At 41.1% G+C, this 19,660-nt stretch overlaps 1 protein-coding gene across 2 annotated transcripts; it reads right to left on the minus strand.

The window, feature by feature from the left end:
• Positions 1 to 415: 415 nt before the first annotated feature.
• dgcr2 (DiGeorge syndrome critical region gene 2) lies at positions 416 to 19,079 on the minus strand. 2 transcript variants are annotated; one of them, XM_071520606.1, is made up of 11 exons: positions 18,738 to 19,079; positions 12,118 to 12,150; positions 10,160 to 10,282; positions 7,361 to 7,447; positions 6,999 to 7,209; positions 6,197 to 6,273; positions 5,836 to 6,018; positions 5,519 to 5,722; positions 4,463 to 4,615; positions 3,465 to 3,701; positions 416 to 3,342 (listed from the first exon to the last, which is right to left on the minus strand). In XM_071520606.1, the coding sequence occupies exons 1-11, from the start codon at positions 18,817 to 18,819 to the stop codon at positions 3,104 to 3,106; spliced, it is 1,629 nt and encodes a 542-aa protein (XP_071376707.1). In that variant the 5' UTR covers positions 18,820 to 19,079; the 3' UTR covers positions 416 to 3,103. The 2 variants fall into 2 exon arrangements, with proteins under 2 accessions (XP_071376707.1, XP_071376708.1); XM_071520607.1 differs by lacking the exon at positions 12,118 to 12,150.
• Positions 19,080 to 19,660: the final 581 nt, after the last annotated feature.

A 19,660-nucleotide genomic window follows, 5' to 3' on the forward strand; every position in this document is an offset into this window, starting at 1 on the left:
TGATTCTGTCGCTACATGGCCTGTGTGAACAAAGCCCCTTTATTTAGCAACAATGGTTTCCAATAGGGTATCACTATCTGCTGGAGTCACTGCCTTATGAGTCATTGTGAGGTGTATCCGCTTGCTATAAATAATTTCAGTCTTTTGATTGCCATGATAGGATTTATCCAACAACTTCCAGGACTCTCCATGTCTTTCTCTCGCAGACACACACATATCTCGGTGCTGGGGATTTCCCACATCTCACCTTAATCCTCTTGACATTTGGTCTCTGTAGGCTGAGGAAATTCCTTGACAAGTCAAAGAACTCACAGAGCCACTAAATGCCACGATTGATGAGGCACATAGGGTTAACATAAAGCTCCCACAAAAGATCATTATGATGCTGTGTGTTCAATCCCCACTGACGCAGCAGTTGTCCTTCATGGTGCAATTTATTTGGCATTTGATTAGATGTACATCTACCTCAGAAAAATACAAGCCCCCCTGCAAATGAAGCATTTTACAATTTAAAAGCTATGAAATAAAAGACAATGAGATGTAGCATTTGTTGTATTATACATAAAACATTTCAAATCAATAAAATTAGTTCTCACACCGCCATAGTCTATCACAAAAACTACAGTGTAAATGCAGCTGTTTGGGTTGTGGGCAGATTTTCAATGCATACGGAGATATGAAACTATAGGCAAGTATCTCAGAGCTACGCATGAACCTAGATGACAAACTGTTTTTGCTAAAAATGTTTCCATTTAAAAAAATCTCTCAGCATGCCCAAAGATAAAAACATGCACCGTAGGTCCAAAACCAGGTTGAAAAATAAAACTAAACAAACTTGATCCAAAAATACAATCCAAACCAGTACACCATCTCCTGTACACACATGCACACATTACTTTTTCACAATTTATGAAAACATGATTTTGTTGGATAATCCACTGTGGATTGTCAATGCCAAAAAAAATAAAAAAATAAAATAAGCCTGAAGACCAGCACGAGAACATAAAAAAGTAATGCTACATACATACATTCAAACATGGGACACACACAGTCGCGTACACACTCATTCAGACAGACAGATACACACACGGCTGCTTTTCTCAAGGCAGATCGTAAGCAGTTTCAATGCTGGTGGTGATATATTCTGGATTCCCACCGAGGCGATGCGAGCCCTGCTTCAACGTGGGTCCTGACTACAGAGGGCCAGTATACATTTGGCTGGAGGTCGACCCCCCCCTCTGAGGAGCCTTTGTGCTTTGCTTTCACAGGCCAGGCAACAAAACCTGGTGAAAAAAAAACCCCACACTCCACAGGTGAACAAGCATGACTGCAAAGTTAACCGGCTCGTAAAAATTCATCTGAAATCCTCGTTCCGCCTGCTGAGTGAATCAAACGATTGTCATACTGGGGTCTAATTAGCTCCAAATATATAGTTTACATTTTTCCTTGTTATATTTCTTACAGTTTCTTCTTTCGAAATGATAAGTCACTCCCATTAACAAACAAGGACGGTAACAGACCCATCAACACCAAACAGAAAAGGTATACAGCTAAATCAGGTACAATAGTCAGTATAGTTACAACCGAAGCGTTTGAAATAACAGATGTACCGCATAAAGAATCACACACACTAACAACGCGTCATGGATTGAGGGACAGCATCCAAATACGACAACTGACAGATTTCTTCTCAATTTCAGTAACAGCTGTAAAATAGGTTAAATTTGTTCAGCAATATGAGTAAAGGCAAATGGACCAAAAAAAAATAAAAGCTTATGGTAATCAAGGGATGAGCGTGCAAAATATTGATCACGGTTCAGTTAGCAAATACACAACTACCCCGCGAAGAGTTGCTATATAAAGTAACAACAATGGGACTACCTGCATATTACTGATTAAATGACTTCATGAGTGAAACAGTTATTTTGAATAAATCGGTTAATTCAAATTTCATGGTGGGATATAATCCCTAATCTAAGATACACACTTGAAATTAAGCCTCAACGGTTTCACTCGCTGATCGATGGGGAGATCGCAGACTCTGTTCATATCCCACAAGAAAACAATCAAGATCACAGCCTGCTGTCACATTACCTAACTCAAATATGTAGTACTACAAAAAGTCATGGTTTGTTTCTTTTTTCACTTCATCGACATTCTTTGATACATAATGCTATGTGTCAGCATTACCTAATAAAAAGAAATACTGTAGAGAAGTAAGCTGGAACGAACACTAACCGTACCTTATTGCAAGGTTAACAAACCTCTTGCTGCAACTCTCAAAACTACAAAACATTTTTTTTTACTGCAAATATGTACTATAAACCTGGAAGACAGCTTGATGCATCGGACTAATAAGAAAGTGAAGGGAGAATGCGTCTTTTATTCAGTGAGTAGAAATCGAGATCTGGGACACATTGCAACAGGCAGGGCTGATGAGCACATGATATTTCTAGCCTGGAAACTGAAAAGTTCAATATATTTGTCCATTTCAACAATGGTACGATGCAAACTGAAAGCACAAGGAACAAAAGCTGGCCTGACTGTCCCTCTTTCATCATTTGCCCCATGTTGGATTCTGACAGACAAGTACGACAAATTCAACACGCGCAGACCTGAGGGGGTATTTACATCAGGGCGTCCTGACCATGAGGCTCAGACGTTTCAAAAAGCTTTGCTCAGTGGACACTAAAAGCAAAAGGGCAGCCTTCTCAGCCTGTTTGTAGTGTTAGTCTTCTCTGTACAGAAATAGTCTCCTCTCAGATGCCAGTGTCTCCTCTACCAGTTGGCGGGGGAAAATAACAAAAAACAGTCTGTCCCACTACTGCGGTCTCCAAAGCCCAACTGGAGAAGAGGGTGTGTCTTCAGAGAGAGAGGAATCCTCCTTTCCACCGCAACACCTCGAGGAAAAGGCCGCTCCGTCTTCCGATATGGTCTGTACAAACTGTCGAATTGTCCTCTTTGCAGTCAACGCCTTCCCCTAAACATCAGACCCGTCTGCTGCATCGTCTCCCAGAGCAAATAGATGGAGCAGCCTGCACCCATGACCTCCCTTAACCAGCAGGTGTGTCCCGGTGCAGCTCCGTCCTGTCTGTCCGCAGTCCTATACCACAGTGCTGAGGGAGGAGCCGCTGCTGCACTCTGCGGGCATGGAGTCGGGGGCGTGGCCGTCCGTGGGAGTGTCGGGCCCCACCAGGAGGGTGCTGCTGTCTATGGAGTCCTCCCTCTCCTGGGACGAGGGCGCCGAGTCTGGCACGGGACCAGAGACGTCGGGGATGTCTGCCTGGAGCCCGTCCACTATAGCGCTCATCTGCCTCGGCACCATGGAAACCCCGTTATGCCCTGAAAGGAGCGATCGACAGAGGGAGACAAGCGCTTAACACCCTCTGTAGGGAGCACGTCTTCTGCACATGACGAGATGCATAAATAATAGCACTTTCTTAGAGACTATATAGTTTGCCTACCGAGGTCCACGTAGAGGAGGCTGTCTGGGTCGATGGAGGCTTCGTACGGAGGAGGGGGGTCGTCTGGGTGTTGGATGTCGGGGTATTTATAGGCGGCGTACGGCGGAGGAGGCTCTTGGAAATGGAAAGCACCTCCCTCTCCATCGTCAGACAAGTGCAGAGGAGTGAGGCCGGTGCCAAAAGCATCCGGGCCGTAGTCAAAGCCTGGGACTCGTCTTCCAAGGTTGAAGTGGTGTACTGAGCATCAGAAACAGAGAGACACAAAACAGAGGATGAAGTGACATAGATGTGCTGAGCAGCATTTACAACACACACACACACACACACAAAATGGTGCTTTGAAATTTTTTTAAAAAGATGAATTTGCGCTTTAATTGACTGTAGGCAGAAACGTGAAAGTTTGCAAGAAGAGGATTTCATGTGACCCGGGCTGAGGCTTTGAGTTTATGGTGGGTGCCCATTCAGCCACCAGCAGCTCCAACACTATACTGCTCTGTAAAGGGAGAAGTCATTTTTAAGGAAGAGGAATTTCCATTTTTTTAAGGGAGAGGTATTTTCCTCAGTAGCTGAAAGCTGAGGGGGATTCTGGATGGTTGACATTTCATTTAGCAAGCCCTGTGAAAGTCTCTCACTCTAGTATAAGCCAGTGAGGCTGGTATTAGCTACCTTGCCACTACAATCACAAAAATTAGCAGATATTATACTCCCATCTGATTAACCCTACTTTAGTGAGGCATATACATCATACAGCTAAATACATATGGATTACCTCCTGAGAGAAACACCAGGTTTGAGCTCCAGCTTTGTCTAAAACACAAAATTTCCCTTGGGCGGCTGTTCATTTACCTGCGCTGCCCATTATATAACTTTATATGGGAAACCCTGCTGTCACTGTGCACAATGAGACAGCCTCATTACATAACAAGGAACATCAGCAAAATTATTTTTTATCATACAAATAATGGTCTGTATGTGTTTCCAATAGGCTAAATGCTCACAGTTTCCTCCAATGAGTGTTTCAATGCGTTCACGTCGCCGCTGACGGAGTCTGTGCACCATGAAGAGCAGCAGAGAGAGGATGAGGAAGGAGGAGATGCAGCTGACGATTAGTCTCATCCCACTGGCCATGGAGTCAAACAGACTGTTTCCATCTGGGAAAATTACAAATAAAAAATATTAGGTGTTGCGTATCGCATTTAAAGACAATAAAGCTAGAGCATTGTCACTCAATAAGCAGATTTTAGTTCAGACCTGGATCCAAAACAGAATAATTTCTAGTCCCTGTGCACATGGAATCTTTTAATACATTTGGCTTCATTGTACTTTTTTTTTCTGCAGTACTACAAACTTCGACCGCTTTCTGCTTCACTGCTCAGCAGCTGACTCCTTTCTGTGGTCCACAGTTGGGGTTAGCAAGTTAATTTTGTCTGACCTGACCTGCCTGTGTCATGCACCTTGGTATGAGTAACGCACAGTAACAAAGCACTGGAATCAAATTTCCATGGTTCAGTCACTGAAAATGCATTGTTCTTACATGGCGGTTTGACACAATCTGAGCACACATTTGTCCAATATCATTTATACATGTCATAATGCTTCATTTGTGCCAAAGTATGAGCAACTGCAACCAGCGCAAAATTTCAGTAGGAATGAACAGAAGATGTAAATTCTTCTTTAAAACAGACTAAAGTGTTTGATCCACAGGGTGATTCTATTTAACTGTATTTAAAAATCCTTTAAAATGATTACTTGAGTATCCCTTAACTACAATGCCAAATGTCCTTGAACAATGGCTAAAGGAAATTCAACAACGATTTGCCAGGACTTGTAGTAAATCAAATACTGTATATTTGTAAGGAGCTCCACCTTGTGGGACTCTTACTGTTATTTCTGCTTTAAATTTCATTGAATGCCCCAGGATACGTGGGCCAGCCGAACTTGGAGGCTGAAAGTTCTTGAACTCTTATGAAATACGCATGGTAAAAAGTGAAAATATTCTCTACTCCAGTGAAATATTGCTTGAAGCAGTGAGACGTGCGAGCAGCCGGCAGTACCTGGGTCTAGACAGGTGAACTTGCAGCACTCCTTGGGGTCCTTGCGGAAGTGCTGGCAGCCCTGCGGCCGCTCACACAGCGCGGCCACACACATCTCAGGCTCACCATCATGACACGTGCAGCTCAGACAGGGGTCATCCCCCTTAGGGGTGAAGTAGTAGCCCTCATTTACAACATTGTCTTTTATGTCCACGCATGTTTGTCCTGTTGGGGAAACGTAAGATCTCAGACAAAAACTAACACATTCTATCATAAGACTGAAACAATATAAATAACTGCCATGTGATTTTTGATGGAAAGACAAAATGAGTACATACGCCTCTTGCAGAGAAAAGGGAACTTCTTGTAGCAGTTCTCAGCGTGCCAGCTGTGCAGGCCGCGCTCATTCATGCTCTTGATCTGAAAGCGCTGCAGCTGAGCACAGAAGACATTGTCCTGGGTGGGAGATGCCTCGCCAAAATTGGTAAGGCCCTCTGGTGGTAGAAACACCTGCATCGACCCTGTGGAGAAACAAAAGAGGAACGTCTTGAAGCATTACAACAAATGCAGTTGGTGAAAGGATCAAGTATTGGTGGTTATATGAATCATTTAATGTCACAGGTCAGCAGTTAACTGTAGAGTCGCTACTGTTCGTTTTAAGTTTTTTTAAAGAATAGACAAAAACAAATGTTAAAATACCTTTATATGCCACCTCCCAGCGACCCTCCAGGGAGTGGTTCTGATTGGTGATCACATACTGGTAGCCCACCCAAAACCTAAAAAATAAACATCATATTAGAAATCAATGCCTAATGCTGATACTCCAACGAAATATGGTGCATTGCTCTTTTGTTTAAGTTAAAAGTGTCACATGACTTATTTCAGGGTGCATACAGCAGTTCAAAGCCAAAAGCAAGTACATATTAAGCATTTTCATGGTCAATTGCTCACATCTTTCAGGCCACTAGATGGCCTGCTACCAGTGACGGAGCACGATCACTAACCCTACCTCCTGTGTAAACATGCTGGTACAACACATAAAGGGTCAAGAGGGGGAAGCAGAGGCCTAACAAGTTAGAATAGCAGGCTGGCGACTGAAAAGTCAGCGGGTTGAACCCCCCGACTCTAACATTGTACTGGCCAGCTCCCTCTTGTGTAATTGAAGTGTTCAAATGTAAAGCATGGTAATGCTGAATTAGAGCGTGTATGCTTAGCCGATTATTTCCTATGTAAATAAAGGCCAAATAGAAAAGCAAAGAAAGGGGAGAGTGCAAAGGGTGGAGTAAGTGGTGGAGAGAAAAGTGTGTGCAGCAGTGAGTTTTTCTTACAGAATTATATAACTATATAGGCACTAAAATAATAAATAAATAATCACAGGGAATAGTTACATCAGATCATATTAATTGGTAAATGTTTTTGGAACTCTCAGACAGAAAGTACATACAATTTAGAATACATGTGAAATATATTCCAAACAAAACACAGCACAGGTGACACTCACTTGCACTGGTCTCTGCGCTCACAGACTTTATCGTCAAAGTCCACCTCGATCTTAAGTATGAACTGCAGCTCCTCATTGGTAACGAAAGTAGCCAGTGAGCCGTTGACTTTCTGACAAGTATCCACGGCCTGCCAGTAGTTCTCGTTCCTCAGGTACACTTTGTAGCAGCTGGCTGTCTTCTCGTAGTGGTGCCACCCACTGGGGCACTTCTCTACAGGTGGGAGGAAGGTTCGCATTGTGATTGAAGTTCGGTATACAGTCATACTTTGAACAAAACAAAGGGAACTCTTAACACTCTTTACACTCCCTACTCTTTATCCAACTAAAACTAACTATGGGAGAGAGTTATGTGAGATGCTTACTGTTAAAGCGCACAGGCTGGGCCACGCCGATGACATCTTCCACCTGGTCAAAACCGTTGCCGAAACGGAACCTTTCCTCCTTCATAGCTGTGAAAACAACATCACACAGGTTCAACAAAAGTGGACGTCTCCATTTTTTTTTTTTTATTTGCTTGCATGTAAATTTATTAAGTTGATTTAAATCAAACAAAATAGTTTATTCATTTTTTTTCCATTGCAAAACCAGTTAAATTCCTGTGATCTAATTAATATTCTACAGCTGTCAAATTGCATCCTGTGTCTATCAATTCCAACCTCAAAATGGTCGCAGGCAGCAGCACCAGGTAAAGTCATAAACCTCTTTTTTCATCTGTCTGCTAGCCTAGCAGAATGAAGTAACCCTGCAGTTTGATGTGTAGGATATTCTCAATGCTGCTTGCTTCTGCACCACCACTGATAATTCCACTTTTCAAATTATACGTGTGTGTGTAGGCGGGTTTGTTAAAAACAAACAATCAAGTTTGATATGTCAAACAGCTCCATGTTCAATATATGAAAGCTAAATACATACAAAGACAGAGTGGAAGATAAAGAGGAAAACATATGCTATTTTGGACAATATGAATCACTTTTTATAGTGTGTTCAAAGTGTTGTAAGTAGGGGGACGCTATGCTTATCTCATGATACTATTTGATACACGATATGGGGTTCATGATACTATTTGATACACGATATGGGGTTCATGATTCCATATGACCATGATACATAATAAATACATAAGTATACAATTAAACATTTACTTTGGATGTCTGATACAATTCAAATGATCAATCAATCAAAAGCATTTGGCCAGCATTTGACATGTAAAATCCATGACACTGTGAAGATCAGTCAACAACGACTAAAAGACTAACTTAAGTTTACCTATAAATTTATGCTTTGTACTAGGTGTTCTTAGTTCAATGCCAACACAACTACCAAAACATATGGACCCTTGAAAATAAGGCACGATAAACGGAAATATCACCACATGACAACAGTAAAAACAGTCACATAAAACAAATTAAGCATGCAGAACTGCTGCTGTATGGAGGTCACATGCTGTACTCAATCCTTTCAATAATTCCCATTATGCAGTCAGAGATCCAGGGATATGGTCTCTCCGGATTTAAGAGGGGAAACAATGGGATTTCAGTCAACAGATTACCACTGCAATATCTATGCAGTGTCTAAGAGATCAACAAAAACTGAATAAAAATGGGGAAGCAGACATATGTGCAGCTACTCAGAATAAGCTCGGCCTCCTTCTGCCATCTGAGACTGTCTGTCCAGAGTAGGGCTGGGCGATATGGACCAAAAATCATATCTCGGTATTTTTAGGCTGAATGGCGATACACGATATATATCTCGGTATTTTCTACAAAGTGGGCTAAATGTTCAGTTGTAAGTCAAAGCCACATGTGAGATGTCACAAGCACTTTTATTAAAACAAGACTGTGATCAAAATAAAATGCAAAGACAGGGTTTTCTTCCCTGTTTTAGAACAGTCTGGTAAGTTCAGAAAATTCCATCACTTTACTGTAATGCAGCCTTTAAAACCAGGAAAAGACAACACTTATGCCATATCATGATATTACGATATCCAAAATCTAAGACGATATCTAGTCTCATATCACGATATTGATATAATATTGATATATTGCCCAGCCCTAGTCCAGAGCTGTTATCCCCACAGTGTTTGATTCACTGTGGAGGATAAAGCACCAGCATAATAATCTCATTCTCTGACGGTTCCCAATGTGATCTGCATGGCTTCCATATGAACCAATGTTGGGAGTCAAACTGCATCACTTAAAATCAGAGATGCTCAGTCAAGTCACTTAATGCAAGTCTCAAGTCTTTTGGTCATCACTTAATATTTTATACTACCCTGAAGTAGGAGAAAAACACAGTGAAAGCTTTTTCAAGTTAAAAACTGTAATTGGCCTAAAAACATGAACATCTCATGAATATAAAGCTATTTTACCTGCAATAAACATGCAGACTTGAATGAAGGTTCCAGCGTCTTACTTCCGGTAGTCTATACGAACCCAAAAAATAGCTATAGCTACAGTGGTAAAATAGCTTTGTTTACATATTGTCCTCTACTGTCAACCACCAAATAGAGAGAGGAGCCTACAGATTTGGTTTTGCTTTCCTTTCAATCCCCCTACTGTCCCCTCCTCTGGTCCATAGGCTCAGCGTTGAGGTCCAAACTCTTACTCATCTGCTCTCAGTCAGTGATGACACATGTAAACACTCCATACAATACTGCAGGTATTGTTCTAAAACTGACCTATCCAGGTGTGACGTTGTTGATCCAGCTTCCTTTACTGTGATACTGCAGGCTTTGCAAATTGCTGTCCTTTTATTGGGCCCAACGGACTTATCCAAATGTTATTACAAAAGGCACTGCAGCCGATGCCATGCTGCTCGTTTGTCCGCACAGCAAAGTGACGTTTAGATTCATCACAGTCATGCCCAATCTAGAAATAAACACTTCAATCTTTTTATACAATGCCACTCATTTACAGACGCTCGTTGTTCATGAGTCACTAATCTAGAGTCCGAGTCAAGTGTGAAATCATTTGAGAAGTCCAAGTCGAGTTGTAAGTCAATTTGTACGTGACTCAAGTGCGACTCGAGTGCAGGTCGCAAACTTGAGTCCTTATCCCTCCTTAAAATGCAATCCTCTAAGTGTTGCTGTTTCTCCCAGTCAAATGTTGTGGGTGTTGGGTGACAGAGTCAGGTGTAAAAGGGCCTAAGTGAGCTGTACTCACGGGGGCAGTCCATCTCATCGCTCTTGTCCTCACATGCTGTCCAGCCATCACACTGCCAGGACATTGGGATACATTGCATCTTCCCACTGCGGCAGGCAAACTGCCCAGGGCTGCAGCGCTGCTCTGAAATACAACAGAGAGTTAGTGTAGTCATACTTACATACGAGAATGCCTTTCCCAAACAAAAAGAAACCATTTAAAGTCAGAGTCCTGCAGACGATTGAATAAGGGCGCAAGAGCTTAAATAAGATTTCTTAGATGGTTGATTGTAATGTATGGGGTGAAATTTGGGGTGTGGAATTCATAAACTGATTGTGAATGTTCTTCCTGAAACAAAAATGTATTAAGGCTTGTTGTAAACACGGAGCAGTGGTGCAATGCTGCCCTCTTGTGGCTGCAAACCATACAGAATCAGACAGGGACCAGGCGTCACCCATGGCGTCTCCCCAGGACCTCGCCATCTCCAAGCACCGACACTTCCACTGCACCAACTGGGACACACTGATTCAGCTGCTGGGCCTTTCAGTGTGGCTGAGGTTTAAATGCTAGCTGCTAGCCTGTTAGCTTGCTCACTAAGTCAATATACTGAGATAGCAACAAGAGAAAAACATTTTGGGTAGAACTGAGAAAAAGTATCTTGGCAGAATAAAGTTTCACCTTTTGATAACTCAATATATTTAGATAAACATGGGAGAGAAGAAAAACAGACAAAACTTAGATATCTGGATCCACCAAGAGAATACTGATTTCTCTACCTTCTGTAGTCTGTTTGATTTTTATCTGCAAGCTATTGCTTTTCCTGAGTACTCAGATGCTGCCACAATCTGGGTGGAATTTGAAATCATGGTGTTGAATGGTTGAGCAGGGTTTGCAAATTTGTACTACATTAACAGTAATTTTTTTATACTGTTTTCCAATTCAATTGAACTTGAATATTGAAAAACATGTCAAACAAGCAAATGCAAGTTCAGTTTTTTTAAATTCAGATTCAAATGCCAACATTCAATTTCAACACATAATTCAAATTCAGTTATCTGGTGGCACAAATCTCACCCCACAGTATTACCATTGAAAGCAAACCAGTGAAACTCAATCCATGCATTAATATGTGAAGAAAACTGCACTAAAACTAATGGCCACCAATGTCATTTTCACATTTGATCCCAGTCACCAAAAGCAGTCCATTCAAAACGAAAAATAAGAACTTGTAAACAGAAAAGTCACAGTTCTGCTACAAAGCAAAGGGAAGTGCTAGCCTCAGACCTACAGTAGTCATGCATACACAAACCCCCTATAGGCTTTTTGTCTGTTTATATCCCTTAGCAACACAGAGTCTGCGTTAACTGGGTCAATGTCTCCACGCCATATGTGATTAACATAAGACATGCCACTGCATCAGAGCTGCCTGTGTCAAGCCTTTCTCATGTGACGGAAGAACCGGTCTGTTAGCAGTGTCAAAGTCCAACTGATACTGGATTTTTGGATCTGACAGTAATACTGATTTTGGGAGAGGGAAATTTGATTGATTATCATGTTTTAACACTGAGTTTTTGTGAGAGTTTCACTACAGATGTCCAACAAACTTGTCTTCAAGTCAGAATAAAAAGTATAACAAGGCTAGACCTCAGCAATACATTTTTCATGAATACAAACGCAAAAATAATGATGGGATGCATGTTGAAATTTAAATTTGGCTGATTAAAAAATAAATATTGGTAAAATGTTATTGCAGGCTGATCAGTCCAAGTCTGATCTTAAAACTCTTCTGTGAAGAGTTCGGAAAAATGAAAAGATATAAAGATGATAAAACAATCACAGTTGTTTCAGTGAATATCTTTTGAAAGGGCTTTTCCCATTTCCATCTGTTAAGTTTTGGTCAACAGTGGTTCGAACTGAGGGAAGAAGCTGGTGGTACATTCTAATGAAACAATCACTACACTACAAAACATACTGCTTACCTGACAATAATCTTGCCAGAGCTAGCCGCGGACCTGCAACAAATAGAAACAATAGGATGAACTATCCTTTATCTCAATGTGCCCCCTTTTAGGAATCTTTAATTGCACTCGAACATACCCGTGTTGAGTGAAACCAAGAATGATAAATGATAAAAGAAACGGACAAGATTTAGCCTGCCCGTGATGCTTACTAGTTACTATGTTGTCTACCAAGGGATTCAATCTTCATACTGTCAACATTTCTCTGGCATTTGTCAGTGCTCAGTGATTCCTCGCCAGTTGCTTGCCTAATTGTGGGTACAGTCAACCATCTGCTCTTGGGATACAGGTGGTTATGTTTACCTATGATGGTCCTGGACCACCCACTCACCCGTCAAATGCGGCAACTCTATTTTTGCTTAAAAAGCAGGCCTGTACTCTTTACTTAGAAGCTATTTCAAGACTGTGATTGTTGTTCCATCTGTGTACCAACCACCTCAGTTGACATTAAACCTAACAATCCAAACTTTTAGGCTTTGATGATCCCACAGGGCAAGGCCACAACCTACAGTGGACTGCGGTGCACTGGGTAAACAATTGGTCTTCATTTTTACCACAGGTATGAATGCTGCATTAATTAATGATTAGCCTAAAATCAAAACTACAAGGTTGGCATGTGGCGTGGACACACAGTTACAAATTCAAATGTCCGTTAAGGCTGACCTCAATGCAGATCGATTTCACTCTACCAAAAGCTGTCCAGTACAGCAGACAATGCTTATGCTTAATGCTGAGTGGATTGGGATGCATTACAGTCCCACCTCAATCTCTTGTTGAGAATGAATGTGTTATAATGGATCCCATCAAGCATAAATGTGTGTCAACCTGATGAATAAGATATTGGACAGCGTGTAGATAAAATAGATTAGAAAAGACTATTGATGTTAATAATTTACTGCATGAACGTATACAGAAAAGTTGTTTGTGCCATCACTAGAGGGCCCTATCAAGAGTGTCCTTGCCTGTGGGTGGCTGTCAGGTGAAGTAAACACATCCTCTGGTGGCCATGATGGAGGTCCATAGCTCTCAGCAATAATCTGAGTACATCTGATTTAATTTCTAATCTTACATCTCAGACATGTCAATACTACGGAGCCTATCTGTGACATCTCATGTTCATACAATAATGCGTGGCCACAACTTAGTAACACGTGGGAACGACTTATTAAGCTCATACGCTTTCAGTATGAAAATTAAGTGTCTCTTGTGCAGAACTGCTCCATGTCTCACTGCAAGTGATTCCAGTATGTCACTGTAATTCATTCCAAGATGGAGATAAAAGGAAATCAATTCAAACCTCTCCATATTTTAACTGACTCTTCTCAAGCTACATCTCTGGGCTTTGGACAAGGGACTGATGCCTAGTTCATGCTTTCTGTCTGGCTGGACACACGTAAGCTCCGTATGAACGCAGACGTGCTGTCACATACCTTGGGATGCATGCTTCTTGTGCTTTCATGACTGCGCTCTTGATCCAGATTCAGATATCGGCCTACTTCTTTTTACACCAGTAGCCAACAAACTGGAGGTCAGTAGATGTTACTGCCCATTAATTACTCATTGATGGCACAGGATAGACATAAACAGCTGCAGGTTGGAAAGCCTGTATCTTTTGCCAACCTCAAACTGAAGTGCTTATTCATTTTGATCCATTATCAGAGCTCTCTGGAGATTGGGATGGCGTATCTGAATCAGCTGTGGTTCATAGCTGCTTCTCAGCTCATCTTTCCTTCTCTATTTGGTAGTGATTTCATCAGAGAGAGATTTCATTGGGGGTGATTTTATTACACACATTTGATAGGAAGGTTAAGGTTTTATGTTTTAGAGACAGGCTAGAAACAGCCCAGAAACAGCCCAGTGACCTTTATCCAAACACTCACTAGTGACCGAAACAAGCCCAAGGAGAGGTAAGGCACATGCTAGACTATTTTATGTCGTTTGCACAGACACATATTTTAACATAGATTGGCTGATGTAATGCATCTGCCTGGGAATTATAGCATTAATGGCTGAAGAATGACAAATGTAACAGATTTGCTCTGTTGTGATGAGTTTGGTGATCAGGTGTTCTCTCAGAATGCAGAGAATAGTGATGGTGATAGTTTTCACTTTGTGAAGGTACTGGGCAAACATATTGAAATTAGTTCATATTGAGGCTATTGCTCGCTGACTTGCTTCAAATTTTGACCCTGACTGAAGTGTGTCCTTTGCACCTCTTACATAACCAATGGGAAAATACAATGAAGACTAACCGTGGATCAGACTGACCCTCGGCCCATCTCAGTCCCATAGAAGGCGGTCAGCATGGTGGATGAAATGGACGGCGTTGTGCAAACACTGTATCAGCTTTGGCTGCAGCATCTGAGATGGCTACGAGCGTGATGATTCACATAAACACTTAAGCTTTCTACTAACAATAGTGAGTAGGTATGGGCATTGTTTTGAAATTTTTGATTCAGATTCAGTACTAATATTGATACATTTTCACTACTCTGGGTAAATGAAAGCATTTGAGCCAAATTTTTAGAGAACGATTAATCGATTGATCGATTAGTTGTCAACTATTAAATTAATCGCCAACTATTTTGATAATCGATTAATCGGTTTGAGTAATTTTTTAAGAAAAATAAGTCAAAATTCTCTGATTCCAGCTTCTTATATGTGAATATTTTCTGTTTCTTTACTCCTCTATGACAGTAAACTGAATATCTTTGGGTTGTGGACAAAACAAGACATTTGAGGACGTCATCTTGGGCTTTGGGAAACACTGAACATTTTTCATCATTTTCTGACATTTTATAGACCAAACAACTAGGCCTAATCGATTAATCGATAATGAAAATATTCGTTAGTTGCAGTCCTACAAATTTTCTTCACAAAGCTAGCAATTTGGTTTTGCAAATCAATAGGGTAGCCTAAATTATTTTTTATTTTTTTATTTTTTTTGTTTAGGAAATTGTTAATAATACAGCAATTACCATGTCTTTGTAAAATGATTTGGTACATATTGTAATAACTAAATGTATCAGTTTATACCATCTAATGAACTAAAACAATGCTGAGAGGATGCACCAAGAAAAACTAGTGGATACTTATGGGGACACAAATGGAAGTCAAATAAATTTGGAAGTGTCATGTCTGTAGCAAGCTGCTGGCAGTGTGTCTGATTTACCACACTGGCTGCTCTGTGGGAGCCATTGTTTCTTCACAACAAAATATTTGCCAAAGACTTGCCTATATTGTTATGAAAACAGGTAAACATTTCCCTTTGTGACATTTGTGTATCTACAGTATTAGTACTTATTTTCCCTCAGAATTAACAGCATATTCAAAGCGAATGATACAATTATGGGCATGTGAAACTTTTGATGCAAGAAAAAGAACCAAAACTGGGCTGCCTTCTGTATATCAGTTTCAAGTTGGGATGGGGTTCAAGTAAAACTTTGTAACTATGTCTATTTCTTGGTTAGCTCATACAATTATTTTGAAAATCTCTTGTGGGACATTTTTGTTATTCTTGTGTTAATGGCACAAACACCTTATCATTAATATTACAGTATTTGCACCATTAAGTTTCTGTTGGATTTCTGGTCTAATTAGCTTGCTTATGAAATTTTTCTGGATGTGCACGGTGCGTCTGCCAACCTACTATGCGGCTGTCTGTGGGCGCCGTAGACAGCCTCTGTGGCTCTGCGCATACCACAATATACATTTCGCTTTACTTGTCTCTATTTTGACTTGTATAGGAAGAAATATTCTATCAATGTTGTTATAATTTCTACCCGTCGCTGATAGAGGTTGATAAAGGTAATAAAATCACCACTCATACAGATAATAAAACTAGCCTACTCCTTGGCAGAACAATAGCAGTTAGTTTTAGTTTCTAATTATTATTGGTCAATTATTATTGATCAAAAATAAAATATTGAACATTTTCATTCTTTGTTTATTACAAAGGTTGTATAAAAGCAACAAACCACTCAAGGCTGTGTTTTACTGTGATTTTAGAATGTTTTATGAATGAATGATTTCAGAGGGTTTAGGCACTCATTATGCCAACAACGCCTCTGAGCTGCTCTAAATCACTGAGAGGCATGGCCTCTTGTGACTCACTGCTTAATTGACAAAGATTAAAATGGGTTCACACGTGGCCCATTGGCCTGGAGCCTAGGTCATACTAGGCAATTTTAACGTTGATTCTAAGCCCGGCTGGAATCTGGGCTAGTCGGGTCGGGGAGGCACTCGGGCCTGACAGTCGACACAGATTATCCTTTAGTGTGACTAAGACTGAAATCTGAGAGTGACCATGGCAACAGCCAATGGGAGTTTAGATATAGGGGGAAGAAAAAGAGAATGAACCGGAAAAGAAGAGACATGTTTACAACAATGCTCACTCACATAGATAGCCTAGTTTGTATTAGTTAGACTCTCAACTTCTCTTCCAGTTCATTCTCTTTTTCATGCTCATGAGCCAAACTTTAAGAGCCACTTTTCAATTCGGCATACAGCTTATGTCAATAAAATCTCAACTTTTAGGAGTGGTTCACACTGCTTGCTACAACCCTTTGTGGAAGAAGATTGTGAGAATAATAGAAGAAATAAATGTTGAACTTTTATATAAATAAGCAATAAGGTACAAAACTGGCAGATTTTTTAACAGACTTTACCACAATGTTCTCTCCATTTGAGAGAGAATTGACCGTATCAGGGACAAGTTGAGTGTAGCCTGCATGTGTGACAGGGAAAGAGTGTTTCACACACACAATTGCACAGGTTCAGATTTTTTACTTTGAAAACTTGAAAGGAATCTCTATACCGTTACATAAACATACAATTTTCCATATCCCAGTTGTTTATGTTCCAGCAAACTGGATTATACTGTAGCTTGGAATGCCCAAGTCGTGCGGGCATCAAGCTTTGGGAAGCGTACACTTTACATGCATCAGCATGCTCTACCAAAACCCCCTTTGACATAATCCGGGTGAGATGGCATGAAGACAGGGAGACTCCTGCAGGCAGCCCTACCCTGAAGGCCGCAGCAGCACCCAAACAACTGGCAGGAGTTTAAAACAAGAGCCGCACACAAGGTGAAGTCCTGCCAAGCAATGCTCTTCCTCTCACTTACTCAAAAGGTAACCTTCACATTTCAGATTGTTCTCTCCAGTTATATAAACTAAATAGCAGTGTTCAATCTTTAGCATTACGGCAAATAATGAGCTCACCTTTGAAAGGGTAAATGAGTCATTACTATTGATTATATTCTATAATTGAGTGAAAATTAACAAGGAAAGAGCCTCCTAATATGAACTTGGCACCTACCCTAGCACTAAACCTCCACAAGGTACCAATGCCGGAAGGCTTTTGGCTCTAGTCTGTTTTCGAGGTGGGGGTCACTGCTTTAGATTGAGCCAAACTATTAGGCCAGAGTTTCTCCTGTCCAAACATTTGTGAGGATCATTAGAACAGGCCCAACATTAAAGGAGACAACGATGCATTGGCTTCTTGGTGCTGAAACACATTCAGGAAAGGCTATGCGAGCATTTGCATGTAAGGGCCAGGTGTAGCTTCCTTTCAATGGAAACCACTCTTCTCAAATTATTTCATTGTTTGGTTCAAGGAAATGCTGGCATTTTGTTACAGCAGAATCCTCCAGAGGATTTTACTGTGCCATTGCTGTGATCACTTAATGTATCATATTATGGATAAATGTTAATAGGTCGGATGATTGTACAGAGGGGGCAAACGCACATTTCTGTTGGCTTTATCGTGGCGTTGTGTTAAATCGTGTATCGTCTCTCAAGTGTGTGTATGTTGCAGCTGTGGCAACTCAATTTCCCTCCGGGATAAATAAACTACCTACCTATATCTCGATCCATCTAGGCTACAAATCGCAGAAATGTGGTTCGATGCATTTTTGTGGTATTATAAGAATTGCATTGCTGTTTAGTTATTATCAAGCTGCCGTGTTTTATCCAGTAACAGACGAGTCGATGAGAACCAGGCTTTTTGATGCAGGGGCATGAATCTCTGACATGCATTTCAAACTGGAGCTCCTCGACCAAGCCGATATCAACCAGAGGGATAGAGGAGGGCAAACCCACCGAAACTCTGTTTACCAACCTTTTTTATTTGCGCAGTAGTGTTTAGCTTTAGCTTATATAGGCCTACACTTTCCAACGTAAATTCATTGTATGTATATAATCAGAAGTAGTAACAAACTGTGATGGAAGTGATATGAGGAAACGATCTTTTTCGGGGAAAAAAGAATACATTGACGTTTTCCTGAAAACGTGGTTGATTTTAGTTTATATCGGTGGGTGTTTTCCTTATGATAATCACCGACAGGAGGTTATAGTTTACCCAGCTTTATATTTACTACTACATACTGATACCACCGCGATCCGCACCGTCCAGCAATAACATAGCAGCGGTTTAAAAAGAACTTGAGCCCGCTGGTTTATCCAGCAGGCCTCGCCTGCAGTTTTCTGCTTATATTTGTAATCTCTTTCTCCCAGTTTCAAGCCAAGCCCACGGGAATGCATGCAAAGGAAAACAAGTCGCTTTGTTCGACGTGGATTTACCTGTCCGTGGTGGGTCCGTTAACGTGAGGACGAAGAGAAGAGAGAGGAGGACGAAACTGCTGCTGTCAGCCTTTGGCAACATTTATCCTCCATTCATAGTAACTCCTCTATTCAGAAATAAAAAATATACCGAGGATCTGCACCGCCGTCGCCCACTTCGGACCTATAAGCGCCGAATACAATTTAAATCCATTCTCGTACACTCAAAGCGGTAACAGAAGATAATCGATCGTGTAAATCATAGTATTACCAGACAGCGACATAGATTATAGTTAATCTCGCCGACCAGCTAACGTTAGCTAGCTGGTTTAACGTTACGTCGTTCGTCCTCCTGCCCAGTGGAACGGCACTGAACCAAGATGGCTGCGTCCTCCCATCACAACAATCCCAAACATGCAACACAGACTATCAGCTGGAGGAGGGTCGGGGCGGAGTTTAGCGGATTATACTCAATGTGATAGCTACGCGGTAACGAATGTGTACCCATTGAGACATTATGTGATGAATCCCCCAAATATCACCGTGTTACTGTACAGAAGTCGCTCGGGCGGCGCTGCATGGCGCAGTTCATACATAACGGCGGAACAACGGCGTGGTACGCAAACCAGGAGACTATGAAGCATGGTTGTTTCTTAAAATGCTAATTAGACGTACACGCGACATCTATCACCAATCACTCTAATTAAGATTAAGCAGACAATTATAAAGTAATTCAGAAACCAAACCCGTTATGTTTTGCTGTTTACTCATTCCATAACAATGGGCGTGGAATGTGATTATTTGCCTTTTTATTTTATAACTGAACTGTGACGTGTGGGAAACCTTTGTATAAAGGAATGCAGACATATGTACATTTTCCCGCATGAAATTATAGCCTACAATTTGTTGTATTAGGACATCTTATAACATACTGTATGCAATAT

This window comes from Centroberyx affinis, unplaced genomic scaffold, assembly GCF_046629955.1.
Source record: "Centroberyx affinis isolate AG114_WGS23_722 - 3 ecotype Tasmania unplaced genomic scaffold, CSIRO-AGI_Caff_v1 ptg000813l_1, whole genome shotgun sequence".
Taxonomy (NCBI): domain Eukaryota; kingdom Metazoa; phylum Chordata; class Actinopteri; order Beryciformes; family Berycidae; genus Centroberyx; species Centroberyx affinis.